This window comes from Phlebotomus papatasi, unplaced genomic scaffold, assembly GCF_024763615.1.
Source record: "Phlebotomus papatasi isolate M1 unplaced genomic scaffold, Ppap_2.1 HiC_scaffold_56, whole genome shotgun sequence".
NCBI lineage: Eukaryota > Metazoa > Arthropoda > Insecta > Diptera > Psychodidae > Phlebotomus > Phlebotomus papatasi.
Window position 1 is genome coordinate 16,620 of NW_026604757.1, and position 15,445 is coordinate 32,064.

Here is a 15,445-nt window from a genome sequence, read left to right on the forward strand (position 1 = left end):
CCCCGCGAATATCCGCAAAACAATTCGCGCCCCGCGAAAATCAGCGAAAAAATTCGCGCCTCGAGATAATTCGCGAAAAAATACGCGACCCGCGAAATTCCGCGAAAAATTACGTGCCCCGCGAAAATCCGTGAAAAAATTCGCGCCTCGCGAAGATCCCGCGAAAGACATCGCAGATCGTGAATTGTATATGCCACCTTACAAATCTTCGAATGTAGACTGACTATGTAGAGAGGGAGAGTGAGAGAAAGGGAGAGTGAGAGAGTGCTATATATATGGGGAAAGCTTGTCCGATGCCGCTTCTCCCGCTTTTTTTTCCGCCTGACGCTAATAGCTAATTTTCTTAAAATTGAAATCTTTAAAGTGAAATATCTCGAGAACCGTTCGACGAATGTCTAATTTCTTTTTTTTTTAAATTGGTCTAAATTTTCTGGACTATAACATAAACATAAAGAATTCAAAATCGCATGCTTAGATTTCGAGATAAACTACAAAACGTGATTTTAAACTGGTTTAGAACCGGTTTTTCAAAAACCTAATAGCACAGAAATCGTCGTACGCGCGCGTAGATATATTTAAAAAAAAGAACTATGAAGATATCTTTATCCAAACCAGATATATTGCGTACTACGGACGGCCGGACGGCAGCCGGACCCGAAATTACCGGCTTATAATTTTCGGTATCAGGTATGTTCAAAACATATACCCTATGAATTTCATCTCGATCGGAGCACTTTTAGAAAATCCGAGGATTACAATAGGTGTGATTAGAAGGAATCACACCTAAAAAATAGCTGTTGACTCTATTGGAGATTGACTCTATCGGGAGTTGACTCTATCGAGGTCCCACTGTAATATATCTAATAAATCTACATGAATTAAAATTTCAAAAAATATTTTTCTTGTTTTTAATATTATGTAGACTTCATTTTTAAAGCATTATTCTTGGGAACAATCTTAAAGTGGACACGCTTTAGGTCTGAAGTTCGTATAAGGAATATGTTTTCGCTTTCGAAACCGATCTTCAATTGCTTTTTATTTTGTGAAAACTTTAGCTCTAAATCCTCAGTTTCACTTTTATTGGGTTTGGTATCCCTTTGGATTGAGTTGCTCAGAGCAAAAGGAGTCTATCGTTTATCCATTTCCTTATTCAAATAGCCTCTTTTTGCTTTACAGCAAATTATTGCAGATCTGAAAATTAATTAATAATAGCTAATAGAAGTAATTAGTTATTAGCACAGCACTTTCAGTACTCCAATAAAGCATCGTTAAATGTCTTATTCATTGGAAAATTCTCATTAATTGTGTAACGAGAGAAAGTTCACGAGGAAATGCGGCAATTGAGTAAAGATTTTTCTCCTTGACTTACCTTGAACAATGTCACCTTTCCCTCTTAACCAATAATTCACAGAATTCGGATGACTCTCCGTGATGCATTCCAGAGTAATTTTCTGGCCGATAGCAACAAAAAAACTCTGATGTCTCACCCAAATTGTCGGTGGAACTGCCAAAGAAGAGCACAAATTGTCGGAGCATTCAAAATTCAATATTGGAAAATTTCAAAAAATTATTGCAGCAGCAACATTTTCCCAATCTCCTCACGATTCTTCATTGACTGGATGGTAAGTATATATATGCACAATATTGCAAATTCATGGGCAGCTCTCTCTGGGCTTCCCATTTTCCCCTCCGCACACAACTCCTCATGCTAATCTACCAGGAATATTTCAATTCTATACATTAAACTTCAATATTTTTCTGTACCCATTTCTCATCATTTCCTGCTTTCATATTCATTTAATTTCCAATGTGGTTTCAATCAGCCATCATTCTGTTAGATGGATTTTCTTGAAATTTCCCTCAGAGTAGGGCTTGTTACCACCACTGAACTCCAACTAAACCCCCAGAATGCAATGTACTAGGGAAATCCTTTAAGCACAGTGCAAAATATCTATGATAGAGGACGAATGAGACATTTGGGCAGATAAAAAAAAGCTCCAATCGTGATATATTCACGTTTTTCCCGCCCCTCCTCAACAAAATAAATTCAATTGATGGTACAAAGCGTGAAAATGCAGTTGGGGAAATTGGGAAGCAGGAAGGGAGGGAAAACGTGAAAAGCTAGCGGCTATTATTCGATGAAATTGATTTTTCGCTTAATTCCAGAAACCTCTAATAACAACTTTTTATTTTTGTTTCATTTTCTTCTCCAACACCCCCGCTCCCCCCTTCAGAAAGCCCCATCCGCCCCCATCTTCTCCCCAATTTATCGCTAAAGTTCTCACCACGAAATATTGCAATTTAGAAGCATTTTGTGGGGTTCCGCAGTGAAATAAATGAGGAGAAAATCTGTTCGAAAGGAGGAAAATTCATTTGGAAATTTTCCTCATCATTGTACTCACAATTGACAATCACCATTATCCGTTTGCTGACTGTGGGTGGAATTCCGTTGGATGCAATGCACAGGTATGCTCCCATGTGATGCCGATTGACACGCGGAATCATTAGCGATGGTCCTTCGGCGCTAAAAACTGCTTACAGGAAGAAATAACATGAGGAAGGGTGTAAAAGCATGATGGGAATTCTTTGAACTCACTCTCGCGACTTCCAACGGACAAAAGGGGTTTCCCTCGTTCGCGACGCCACGTGATTGTTGGCTCAGGGGAGCCTACGGCTGCACAATGAAGGCTCACGTTGTATCCTTCGCGAACGATCATGTCCTGACTCGTGGGGTAATCAAGAATATCCGGGGGAACTGTACGAAAAACAATACGAGGGGAATCTTAACACTTTGCGGCTCATTTAAACGAGGGTATTTTAATTCGAAATATCACTTTCGAAATTAAAATTTCCCTCTAAGCTTAACTCCGAAATTGCCTACTTTTCGGCACATAAAATCTAATCTGAAAATCTTTGGGTTCGAAGTACTTTCAAAAATTTGGAATTGTTAAAGTCAACAGTTCTGTAATGCTGTTATTAAATACCCAGTAAGGCGTCTTCTATACGGGGGGATTTCGAAATGCACCCCACTGTGCTATGCACCGATGAGTCTCGGAAAATCTCTCCTAGTGGTTCATTCCTAAGATAAATTTTCTGCACCCTCTGTTATAAATACTGGAAGACTTTATATTTCATTTCGAAACGTTTCAAACGTCAATCACAGTGTTTTACAATTACAGAATTTGTTAAAGAGTGGCAAAGTTAAAATTTATGCCTGATGACGAACACTTTATAAGGAAGAGGAGATAGGGCATCCATCCCCATCATCTATATCAAAACCGTCCTACCGCAGGATTTTATGCCAATATTGTAGCTAAATTAATGAAATATCCTAAGTTTTTATTTTTCTATAAATCAACTTTATTCTATTTTTCTATTTAACTATTTCACTATTTCTTTATTTCTATTTAAGGATATCTATTTAACAATTCGTCCATATTCTAATGAAGATTAAACGATACATTCAGAAGAGTAATCGATATCGTGTCCCTATTTCACCTGCTTTTCGACCCTTGATAACTTGGAAAATAGTTCAGGAGAAAAACATCTCTTGAAAAACAAAAAAAATTAAAATCGCTTGAAATGTCAAAATATTCGAACATAAACAAATGGAGCTTTCGAAGAGGAAGATTTTAAGCGCCGAAAGATAGGCAAAAATGCACCGGTTTAAAGCTCAGTGGGGACTGAAAAAGGCAAAAAGTTGTGTCAAAAAGGCAGTTTCGATATAAAATCCCCCCGCTAAGCGGGGCCCGCTTAGATGCTCCCTAACCGAAAAAAACTATTGGCTTTACTAAGGATATTTCCAGAATTCGTAAAGTGCCCTTAATTGTTATCATCAACGTTAAAAACTTCAAAATTTTTCAATCTGCGAAGGAGTTTTTCTACCGTTTAGCTGTGATTGATCATTAATGCTAAGACGGCAGTTGACGCTAAACCAAAATCACAAATTTATATCTACTTCAAAATTGCGATCATAAATCCTTTTGGATTAAAACAAAAATTATAGAATACAAAAATCGATTTCGGAGGTAAAAAATACATTTTTAATTCTCGTTTTGACCGCGTGGTACTGTCAAGTGTGCTAATCTGGGCGCTTTGCTATGTGGATCGTTAAAACTACGCTAACTAGATAAAATCTTCTTAAAATAATATTTTTATTTTGATTTCCATAATATAGTCACTACAGTAACATAATATAACTATTCAACTTTGAGAAAAAGCAAGAATAATATTACTATCCATTAAATAAGTGAATGTAATCGACTCATTTCAAACTTGTGCCAGCTTGGTTCCGTACTAAAAACTTTTTTGCAGACATATTTTCGCTAATGACAGCTGGTTGATTGAAAACATTTATTGTTTCTTTCCTTGTGAAAAAAAATATTTTAAATCCAAAGGTTTAATTAAAAGTGAAGTGCAATCTTTCCCCTACAAGGTGAGTAAATCGATTTTCATGAAATAATAATATTTTATAAAGAAATTAGTGAATTTGTGGCTGTTTATATTTTGCTCTAAAATGGGCGCTTAATCAATATTTCTTTCTGGGAATCGGATTTTTCAGCACTGTTTTACTCTTTCAGATGACGAAGGGAATGAAGGAAAAGATTCCTAAGAACAAACCTTATTCTAAGGAAGATTTAAAGAATGCTTTGAAGTGTGTACGAGATGGTAACCCATGCCTCCAAAACATTTGATGTACTAAGGGCGACACTGTGCAACAAATTGTATGGCAGATACCCGGAAGAGTGCCCAAATGGCAGGCCAACGACGCTTACAAAAGAACTAGAAGAAGAACTTGTCACGTGGATACTGGGATATGAAGATGGTTGGCATCCTATCGGCCAGGAACAAATTCTGGACAGCGTCAAAACCATTTGCGAGACCTTCAAAATTCCGAACTATTTTACAGATGAAAGACCTGGAGATGCTTGGTTCAGGAATATTCTCAAGCGTCATCCAGAGCTCAGCAATTGCAAACCAAAGACCTTCTCATTGGAAAGGGCTGTGGTTACAGCTGAACATCTCACGGAATGGTTTCAGAATTGTCTTCGATATTTCACAAAACATAATCTGTTAACCATTTCAGGTTCAGGTTCAGGGTTTTTAATTGCGACGAAAGTGCCCTTTTCTTTACACCAGAAGATGGAAATATATTGACCAGAAAAGGTTCACGTGTTTTGCCAGCTCCTAAAACTTCTGGACCGAAGAAATTCGCCACAACATTCTTCATGGTATCTTCTACTGGCCTAACCGGTTCCTCTAATGTTTGTTCATAAAACTGATATTACTCCAAAGACACTCAGGTAAAAAACTCTTATTTAGAATTGCATTAAGTATCTACAGTCTACACTGGGTGTAAACTCAAGTAGATTTTAATTCTCCAGTAGTGTCTTGGATAAAAGGTAATTGGAAAGTCGTTGATGTTCGAAGAAATTAATTTCAATTTCGAATTTTCATACTAAATTTTCGAACAAGATGGGGAAAATTTATCAAATATCACACTAGAAAGGTGGCAAAAGTTACTTAGTGATTATGGAGTGATTAAATACAAAGGACAAGCAGTAATCGTCGTTGTTCTGTTGTTTTTCCTTACAATAATGTGAGGACTTACACATTTTGACACTTGAGCACTTCGAAATTCGAACGGGATGTACCTCAGCCACCTTTCGGAATTATCAAGAAGTAAGAAAGTCTCTTTTTTAATAAATTGGGAGGCCGCTACCGTCGCGGCTTTTCGAACCCCAAACTCTCTCATTGCTGGGGATCTTCAAAAGGATTTTCGAATTTTTCAAGATCTGTGGATGGTGAGACTGAGGGAGTCTAGAATTCGCATTAGATAGAATTCGAATATGATGGTTCAGAAATTCGAAATCGAATTGCAGATCAATTCGACAGGTGGTAATTCTACCATCTCATAACTTTCTTACTTTCTTCTAGAGAGAAGGCTACCCTATGAAGTTATATTTAAACTGAAAAGTTAATCCAGATAATGATTATGAAATTACTAGAAAATTGCCCCACCCACCACTACATTAAATTGAGAATCTCTTCTATCAATATGATAGCAAATATAAGATTGTTAGAAAAGGAAATAATTTCGTAGAAGAAATACATATAATCTCTAGGTTTGGAAAATCAATTCTGTGAGGGAGAATTTTCAATCCTCATCATTTGAAAGCCCTTCCATGCAAAAGGTATTCCTGTATACCGCAGTAAATGCGCTATGAAACCCATCTTGATTGAGTGTTGGTGGCGGAAATGGAATTTCATGACTTGTTTCATTTTCATTGCATTTAATTGGCTCTCCTTTGGCGCCCCAAACCCCTTTCAAAAGTATTAACCTGGAGTTTTTCAGCAAAAATCAGTACTGCCCCAACTCTTTTTTTTCCTCTCCTCGATTGTTCTTCCTTTCTCTTTTCCTCTTCCTCAGTAGAAATCCTATTATGTTATTATTAGCTATTTAATAAATAATACACATGAAAGTTCGCTTTGGAGGTTGGAATTGAATAAGAATTCTGACTATTTGTGTAGATGAATTTGGATTAGTTGGAGGGTTTTGCGAAGCAAATGAAAGCCCCAAAGGAGGAACTTTGAGAATAAGAACGAGGAAAAATTGTTGAAGAAAAATAGAAAATTACACCGTTCTAACAAATAATATGTTGGTGAAAGTTGAATGCTATTAAAAGTGGCGCCCGTTGAGAATTGGTCACGCTTTTCATGTCAATTTTTTGCTTTATAACAATTCTATCGTCTATATTTGCTTAGCCAAAGTTAGACAGTCTCGTTGATTTTTTATTTCTTTTTTTTTGATAAATAAATTGACACAATGTAACAAATTCGATCACCCCCCTAAACCACCACTAACCCTTGCTGCCCATTAAGTCACCTTGCTTGATTTTTTTATTGGCAGAGTTAGAGGAAAAAATTGAACAATAAGATGTCATAAAAAAGGAAGGAGCAAAAAAAGGAAATTCAGCAAGAGTGTGAGAGCCAGGGGCTTTTATTAATACTAATAATAAAGCACTTGTTTCAATTCATAACAATAAAGCTATTGGGGTGAAAGTCAATTACTGAGGAAATTTTCATTTTTATTCGTGGTCTAATATGTAGAGTTATTGGGCAATTAAATCTCTCGTTTGCTCTTTTTTTTCTTCTTCAACAAACTTCACCAAACACCATTGGTATTTCTTTGGCGAGGAATTTTACTTAATTTTGGAATGTTTATTTTATTTCTAAAAATATAACTTCTAGAAATAAATTCGTGATTTTCTTTTCTCGGTTTGAATATTATACAGCTGATATACAAAAGTGATAAGGGTAATTTTTCCAACAGTAGTGGAAAAGCCAATTGGTCTAACTTAAAAGTTTGTGCAATTTCCTTCTAATGGGACAATGCAAATGCTCTTTTCTTCTTCTTTTATTATAAATAGCTATTTTTATTACCTAGCATTTTGGCTTTTTCTTTTCTTTTAATATTTAAAATTTCTGTGTCCTTTTGGTCAGTAAAAATATAATTAAATGGGAATGATTTTTGTCAAAAATTGCTTTTTTTTAGCCGGAAAATACCGTTAAAAGGAAATCTTTGAATAAAACTGCCTCAGGAAATTGAATATTAATATTTTGAAATTATTTATTTAAAGATTATTAGATGATTTTTCTAAAGAGAAAAAAATCCATTAGGGGGATACGGAGAGCACTTACGAATATACGCAACGTAACGGTTACTGAATTTAAATTCTTCGCTTTAATTCATCAAAAACTCCATTTATTAATATAGTGTAACTAACTAAGAAAAGAATTTGTCAGATAGAATTAAAATTAGAAAAGAAAATGAAGGAAAATATTATCAAAATTGGCACGGCGTCAAACTTTCTGTGCGTCACATTGAGCAAATACTTTGAATGATTTTCTGCGACGCGATAAAAGAACAATAAAATTTATTTCTATCACTGTTGAGCTATTTTTGTCATGTGTAATTGAAAACACCCATCCACCTGTATCTCTTAAACTTCAAACTCTTCTTCTTTTTTTAAGCATCACAACAAATTCAGTTTCATTAAATTTAGATCTTAGCGTGAAAAAATAGATATCTGCAATACGTTTAACAAAGAGATCAACCTGAGTCCATTTAGATCCTTTTACACTTAACTGCATTTGGAAATCGTTCAGAATTACCCCATTTAACTTTAATATGAACCACGCCTTAACAAGGTTTAACTTGTAAAATGTATTGAGATTATTCATAAAATTTTTACCTTTTCAAGCACTTCCATCCCATCAATTTTATGGTACAGAAAATAAACGTTAATGACTTCCAGGGGTCGTAGTAAAACTAAATTCCTTTTTCTAAATATTCTAAACATTCCTCCTTCCTAAAGCATTTGAAAATTAAATGCAAGTTACTTTATAAAGCATGTATTAGACGGGAAATAGTTCAATTTATTATATGGGAATATTTTTATATGGGTAGGCTACTCCCAGTTTTTTTCTTGTTAGTGCTCGAACTCTACACAGAAAGCAGTATATGTTTTTCGAGTTTTTATGTCGTCACGCTGTTTGTCCGTCTATCCGTTTCTCCAGCCATTATATGCCTAGAAGCTAAACGGTTAGAGATAGATGCTTGGGATTTTCGAGGGACCCCCGACATAAGTCAACCCTGGGGCCATTAATATGCTCCTCATTTTCCCAACACCCTCCCCCTTCCCATCCAAAACAATGTTCTCTAGAGATTCCTCGAAATCACTTTGTTATATTTTTTTAATTTTTCAATATGTTTTAAGAATCCGATTTTATCTCAAAACGTTTGTACTCTAATTTCAAATTTACAAAACCTCCGTTTGCTGTAGAAGTGATACTTTCAAGATTTTTCTTAAAATATTAGTAATAGAATAGCATTTTCGCATATTATATGCAATTTTTCATCGATTTAGACATCTAGAGTTGAAAAGATAAATATATTGACTTCCAGTCTTCGTTGATACCTCCCCCTCATAATAAAACGTTATAATTTAGATGTTTTTTTCTTTTTTTCCTCATTTCCTTCGTTAATAAAGCAAGGAACCATGTTCCTTGCTTTATTTCTAAAACGGTAAAACGGTTTGAATGATTTCTTTTATTTTTGGATATGACTTGCCGACAATTCAGGCGAACGTTCCGTGGATGCATACGTGCAACCTCAAGATGTTCACATTCTCACTTCCCCTCCCTATAAGGCGAATCACTAAAACCAGCAACGTTACAGAGAAACTATTTACGTCACTAAAATGGCTACTCGGGTTTGGCGGGATCCGAAATTTCGGATGACGCCAAATAAAAATTTCAGAGTAAGGTTGCTATAGCTTATGGGTGGTGTGATTCTCCATTTGTAATTATCAAAATTGAAGCACAGCGAATTTCCAACGAACTCACACTTTTTAAGTTCTGTTCACTAGAACCTGAGATATAACGGATAATGTATGGCAAAACAGAAAAAAATATAAAAGTATTAATAAAAAAGATTGTGACGTAATTCTAACTTGATTCTATCAAATGTACCATGTGAGATCTCCGTTAGGAAAAAAAAAGTCATGAATTTGTTGCATAGTGCAATTGATCAAATCAATGGATTACAATAGCTGTGAAAATAAGAGAATCACAATAATTATTCGGAATTGTCAAATGCTATTTTTTCATTCTTATCCTTATTTTTTGGAATGTGTTCGGAAGGAATTTGACCCATAACCTAAAAAGTACGTTTAGTGATTCGCCTTATAAGGTGGGGAAGTGAAAATGTAAACATCTTGCGTGCAACCTAAAAACATCGCCATTTTGAATTTTTGAAGGCTAAAATTCAATCTTTCTGGAGAGATCGTTTTTACAAATTGATTTGCTTAAATTTGAATTTTTTGAAAAGATTTGAAAATTTACAAACCAGACATTAGTCTCAATCGGAAATTAATTTCTTAAGTACCCGAAACATGTTACCAATGCTAAAAGTATTGTAAAGTAATTTTTACCTAGTTTTTTTTTTAAATATCGGTTTGGTAGTAATATGTTTTGACTATCAATTTAATTCTTTAATCAATTTAACCCTAAAATCGTACGAAAGGTAAGTCACGAAGAGCTTTATCTCATGATATCGAGCACTTCGCAAAGTTGGGACATTTTATCATCAGCTAAAGTAAACTTAGGTATATACTCTGATAAAAAAAGTTTTGTTAAGCGGACAAATGGATGTGGTGAAAATTTTGTCAAAAGGATGTTATTAATAAAATTTGACCAAACCCTTTCTCAAAGGTTATATGTAAAAACATTCTTTTTGACAAATTTTTAACATGGTCCAGTTAGTTGGCCGCCGATTTGACAATTTTTTTTAAAGAATAGCATTAAGGTGCTTTCCTCTCCTAATGTTCTCTCGGCAGGTGGATTCAACCTGAACCGTAGAATCGTAGAGACCCAGGAACTTTCCCTTTCACTCAAGGGTGGCTCACCATGAACTGTGATTGGTACAGCAGGCAATAAATTACCTGTAGGGGTGTTTTGTAACGCTTTGGCAATGCCATACGACAAATAGCGTTTGAAACTCAGGAGACCTTCTTTTGAAAAAGCGATTCTGTAAGCGTGACATTGCCATTTGAGCTCACGTAGTATTGTTACTGTGTTATCACACTTGCACATTAAAATTAAAATATGATTTACATTAATTGTCGCTGGTGAGAGTCCAAATGTGTAATTTGTGTGTTTGAATCATTTTATATTCAAAATTTGATCTATTTGTTGATAAAAAGGTAGACTTGGCCCGCAAAATTTGATATAAATTGATTTATAACATTAATGCGAAAAATTAATGCGATTTTTTCTTTAATTTTTTAATGTGAAAAATATTTATGCTTTAGGTAAATTTAAACTTATTTTTGCACGCCAAGTCCACTTCTTTATCAATAAATAGAAAAATCCCAAATATTAAGTGACTCAAAGACACAAATAACATATTTGGACGCTCATAAGCGACAATTAATGTGAATCACATTAAAATTTTAACGTGCAAGTGTGATAACGCCGTTAGGAATGGTTTGCGGAAACTTCGTATTTTACATTTCGAATTTTACATGTTCGTATTGCACATTTCGTATTGCGGAATTTTCGTATTCTAGTACATTTCGTATTTTACCATTCTGTATTTCACATTTCGCATTTCATACATTTTGTACAAAAATTGAACATTTCGTCTGCAATACATTTTACACAAGCTTATCAACCAATAAAATAATAGAATTGCAGTTTTATGGGGTTAAGAGCGCTATGCGCCTCGGGTCTGAGTTTGAAGTCAAACTTCAAGCTCTAATATCATTGCATGTTTGGGGCAAAAGGAAATTTTCTGTGTTTTTAGAAGATATCAGTATCTCCTGTTGGGACAAAGGAAAATTGTCTGTGCTTTGGGAAGTTATTTGTATCGCCTTTTGAGACAAAGGGAAATTTTCTGTGCTTTGGAAAGTTATCAGTAGCGCCTATTCAATTTTTGTACAAAATGTATGAAATGCGAAATGTGAAATACAGAATGGTAAAATACGAAATGTACTAGAATACGAAATTTCCGCAATACGAACATGTAAAATACGAAATGTAAAATACGAAGTTTCCATATCCCGTTAGGAATCACATTGTTAGGAGTTTCTGACAATTCAAATAAGAATGAATTTTATTTAACTTAAAGACGAGTGGGACACCGGTGTCCCAAAAACAAAAACATTTTTTGCCTATAGAAAGTTATTTTATCTTCTAAATCGTCCGACGAATTAATTTTTATTTTTGGGACACCAGTATATCCCATGCGTCCTTAAAGGGTTGAAATGATTTTTTTTAACTGAATTAATTGTAATCACAATTTTGTTTCTAAGTTGAACCTATCCATAATTCAATTTAGATCCTTAATTGTTTTGTGTATGTAAAATACAAAAAGCCTAAAGCCCAGCTTCCTTTCGAAATATGCGAAAAATAGCGTTTTCAATGTAGCCCGTGCTCAATATAGCCAAACCATCCCCTAGCCCCACAATTCAGAGTAGCCCTACTTTTCCCTAACAGTTAAATAATCCTAATTGACGTCAATGCTTCCGGGATTTCAATAATGCTTTATGTTTAAATCAAAAATAACTATTATCTTACAATCTCTCAATGGGTTTCAATTATTTTCTTCTAATTAAATTATTCTATTGATGCTTACATTTAGAAATTCCAGTGGAAGCAAACTTACCAACAACATCCAGATATCCCACTTGACTCTTCATAGGATCTGTGTTAATTTGGCACATGTACCATCCTCTGTCGGACTCTCTAACATCCTTAATTCTCAGCTGCCAGATTCGATTTTCCGTGTGTGTAATTCCAATCCGGTGATTCTTCGTGATCACCGTGGATTGTATTGTGAGGATGGTCTGAGTATCAACTCGCAGGAAGGCAACCTGAAAGTCCCAAAAGAAAAAAAACACAAATATTCCAGAACATCGAATTGACGACACAATTAAAGAAAAGTTTTGATGAAGAGTCGTTTTTCAAATAACATTTCACTTTTACAATGACTGTATCCCGCATGAAAAGCTCCACATATTCTTCAATTGCTTCAGCTTTGTTTTTGATTAAGCCAATATTTTGCAATGATATTGTTTTTATATGGCTTATTTAATTTTTTTTCCAACGACTTCTATTTATTATGATAATGTTTATGATAGAAAATAAAAATTTCTTGTATTTACCTTGAAAGAAGCCAAATCATGAACAATACACGTCATTATTGCCTCACGTCCAACAGGAACTGTAATATTTGCAATTGGTGCACTAAAACTAGGATCTGTTTCAGGTTTCCCGCATATATGCAAAGAAAAATTGTAACATAAAGAATTAGTATATAGCATTGGTTCTTTTCATGCAAAATTCAAGTGAGGGTGAGAAGAGAGAAAAGCCATGAAATTTATATCTCTCGCCCGATTTAGCATATTTACACAATGATTTTCCACACATCGTACATTCCACTCTCTTCCTAAGCATAATTGCAACAATAAATGGGCAAACATATGGTTCAGCTTGTTATTTCAATTCATTACACAATTTTCATTTTACAACTTGGCGCATCATTATATTATTGCCTGCCCAACCTCTTTTTTTTTGCCCAAATTAAATGTTATTGTTGCAGCATTTATGCACAAAGCTCTGTAAGGGAGATTTTTAAACACTAATTTTAAATATTATTTTACATGAATTATCCACATCATCTGTTAATGAGATGGATTTTGATATTAAGCCAAATTGAGGATAAATTACTTGCAGAAAAATTGGAAAGAGGCAAAAGAATGCAAATGTTTGGGGAGTGTGACCAAATTAATTGGGCAAATAAATACATTATTATTATTTATCCAATAACTCTGCTTCATATGCAAAATCTGATAATTTTAAATATGATGGCAAGGTTATTACAATTGAGACAAGGAAGGTCAATTGAGACGTCTGACATTGTCAATTTTTTTCTATAGAAATGCTCGTTTAAAAGAAAAATAATTTAAGAAATACGATAATAAAATAAGTGAAGGCTTTCATGCTTCGCACATACCCTAGCTTCATACGAACACTTCATATTTTTCTTGTATTCCTTTATTGAATCTAGCCTATCCATGGCAATATACTTTGATATCTAGTCTTAGAATTAAAGAAATATGGGAAAAAGGGACAGATAATCCTAACCGGCTTATGTAGGTGAGATTCTTAACGTGAGCTAACTCGGAGTGCATGCAAATTCGATTTAGAGCTGAAATTGTGAGTCGCCATTCAGTTATCTTGAATCAAATTCGTGAAATTATACAAATTTTGTATTTAAACCAAAATATCAAGGATTGGGATGAACTGGCACAAAAGTGATATATGGGTGAAATGTAGACCAGAATGTACTCTATAATTTTCCCATAGAACATGATCTCATCGATTACTCAGAAGCCAAGATAAGCGAGGTTTTTTGTTTCTTAACTTGTTTTTTCATCCAGAGTGCCCCAAGTAGTCATTTGTTGAACTTCAACTATATCAAAGAATTGTTGTATTTTGTGGGACTTTCCATTTAAAACCCTATTTTAAGTGTCTTGGTCGAGTAGAGGCAGTCAAATTGGCATCTGAGTGGTTTCAAAGCGTTATTATGGGAAAAATCATTTTTTTCACACTTAAACGGCAAAATCGGAGTGATAGCGTAGTCTGAACGGAAAATGATGTATGGACGAAATGTAGAGACAAATGTCCTCTACAATTATGTCGAAGTAATCATCAAAATCGGTTTAGAGACAGTCGAGATAATTGAGGTTATGTGATATTGAAATTGGTTTTTCGACTGTGGCGCCCCTGGTGTTGGTCCCACGAAGTTCAAATATTCTAGAAAGTTGTAGCATTTGGTGAGATCTTTCGTTTAAGCCCTCATTCATCAAAATCGGTCACATAGAACCGGAGATATGATTTTTTGAATTTCGTGAACTTTGACCCCTCATATCTCCGGTTCTATTGACACCACAGCGCACATACGCACCATTTTGGAAACGTCCTAGACTGGACTACAACATACTAAAATTTCATTAACTTGCACAATGCCGTTTTTGAGAAAAGTGACTTTGCATTTCGATGAATTTTGACGCTATCACAGCGCCACCTGTGGTGACTTTTTGAACTTCCATCTGAAAGTGCTCATCGAGACGAAACCAAAAAGGTAAAATTTACGTCGCTACGTTAATTAGAACCGGAGATAGAGGCCGGTCAATGTTCGAACTTTGACCCCTTATAGCTCGGGTCAGGGGTTTTAGATCGACTTAAGGTTTTTTTTGTTTGATAGGTATAATCAACGGCTACAACATACTAAAATTTCAGCCCGATGCACAATGGAATTTTTGAGTTATTTAACTTATAAGATTTAAAAATTTTCTTTTTAATAATAGCGCCCCTAGCGGTGGTTTTATGAACTTGCGATGTTAGAAAGGGAAGTGGCATTTCACGAGAGCTTTCCAAAAAGCCCTCACTTTTTAAATTCTGACAATTAGAACCGGAGTTATGGCCATTTTAAGAAATTTTTTTTGGACCCTTATAGCTCGGGTCAGGGGGGTCGGGGGACCTTAAGTTTGGTATTGATGGAAAGCCATAAGGCCCAGCTATAACATACTAAAATTTGAGCCCGCTCGATGCCATAGGGGCGGAGCTATTGAGAAAACAAAAAAAGGGGGCTCTTCAAAATGGCGGAAGGAGGGGTGGGGGGTGGGGGGTCAATGCACCAAGTTGCAATTTTCACCCGATATATAACCTTTGCCGAAAACCGCAAGTCGATATCTTTTTTAGTTTAGGAGCTATTAAGCTCCAAAGAGCGGCCGGCCGGCCGGCCGGCCGGGAACGTAAATTAGCCACATATATATTCGTGATCAGGAAGTGCTGAAACACATTTTGGCCAAGTTTG

At 35.2% G+C, this 15,445-nt stretch overlaps 1 protein-coding gene across 2 annotated transcripts in view; it reads right to left on the minus strand.

The window, feature by feature from the left end:
• LOC129809283 (neurotrimin-like) overlaps nucleotides 1–15,445 on the minus strand; it is an 80,760-nt gene that overhangs the window by 4,721 nt on the left and 60,594 nt on the right. For both annotated transcript variants that reach the window (XM_055859116.1, XM_055859115.1), the window contains exons 2-6: nucleotides 12,729–12,823; nucleotides 12,230–12,437; nucleotides 2,597–2,755; nucleotides 2,403–2,531; nucleotides 1,370–1,504 (exon numbers count right to left, since the gene is read on the minus strand). In XM_055859116.1, the coding sequence (XP_055715091.1) occupies nucleotides 1,370–1,504; nucleotides 2,403–2,531; nucleotides 2,597–2,755; nucleotides 12,230–12,437; nucleotides 12,729–12,764 (667 nt within the window). In that variant the 5' untranslated portion in view covers nucleotides 12,765–12,823. The remainder of the gene's footprint in view (nucleotides 1–1,369; nucleotides 1,505–2,402; nucleotides 2,532–2,596; nucleotides 2,756–12,229; nucleotides 12,438–12,728; nucleotides 12,824–15,445) is intronic.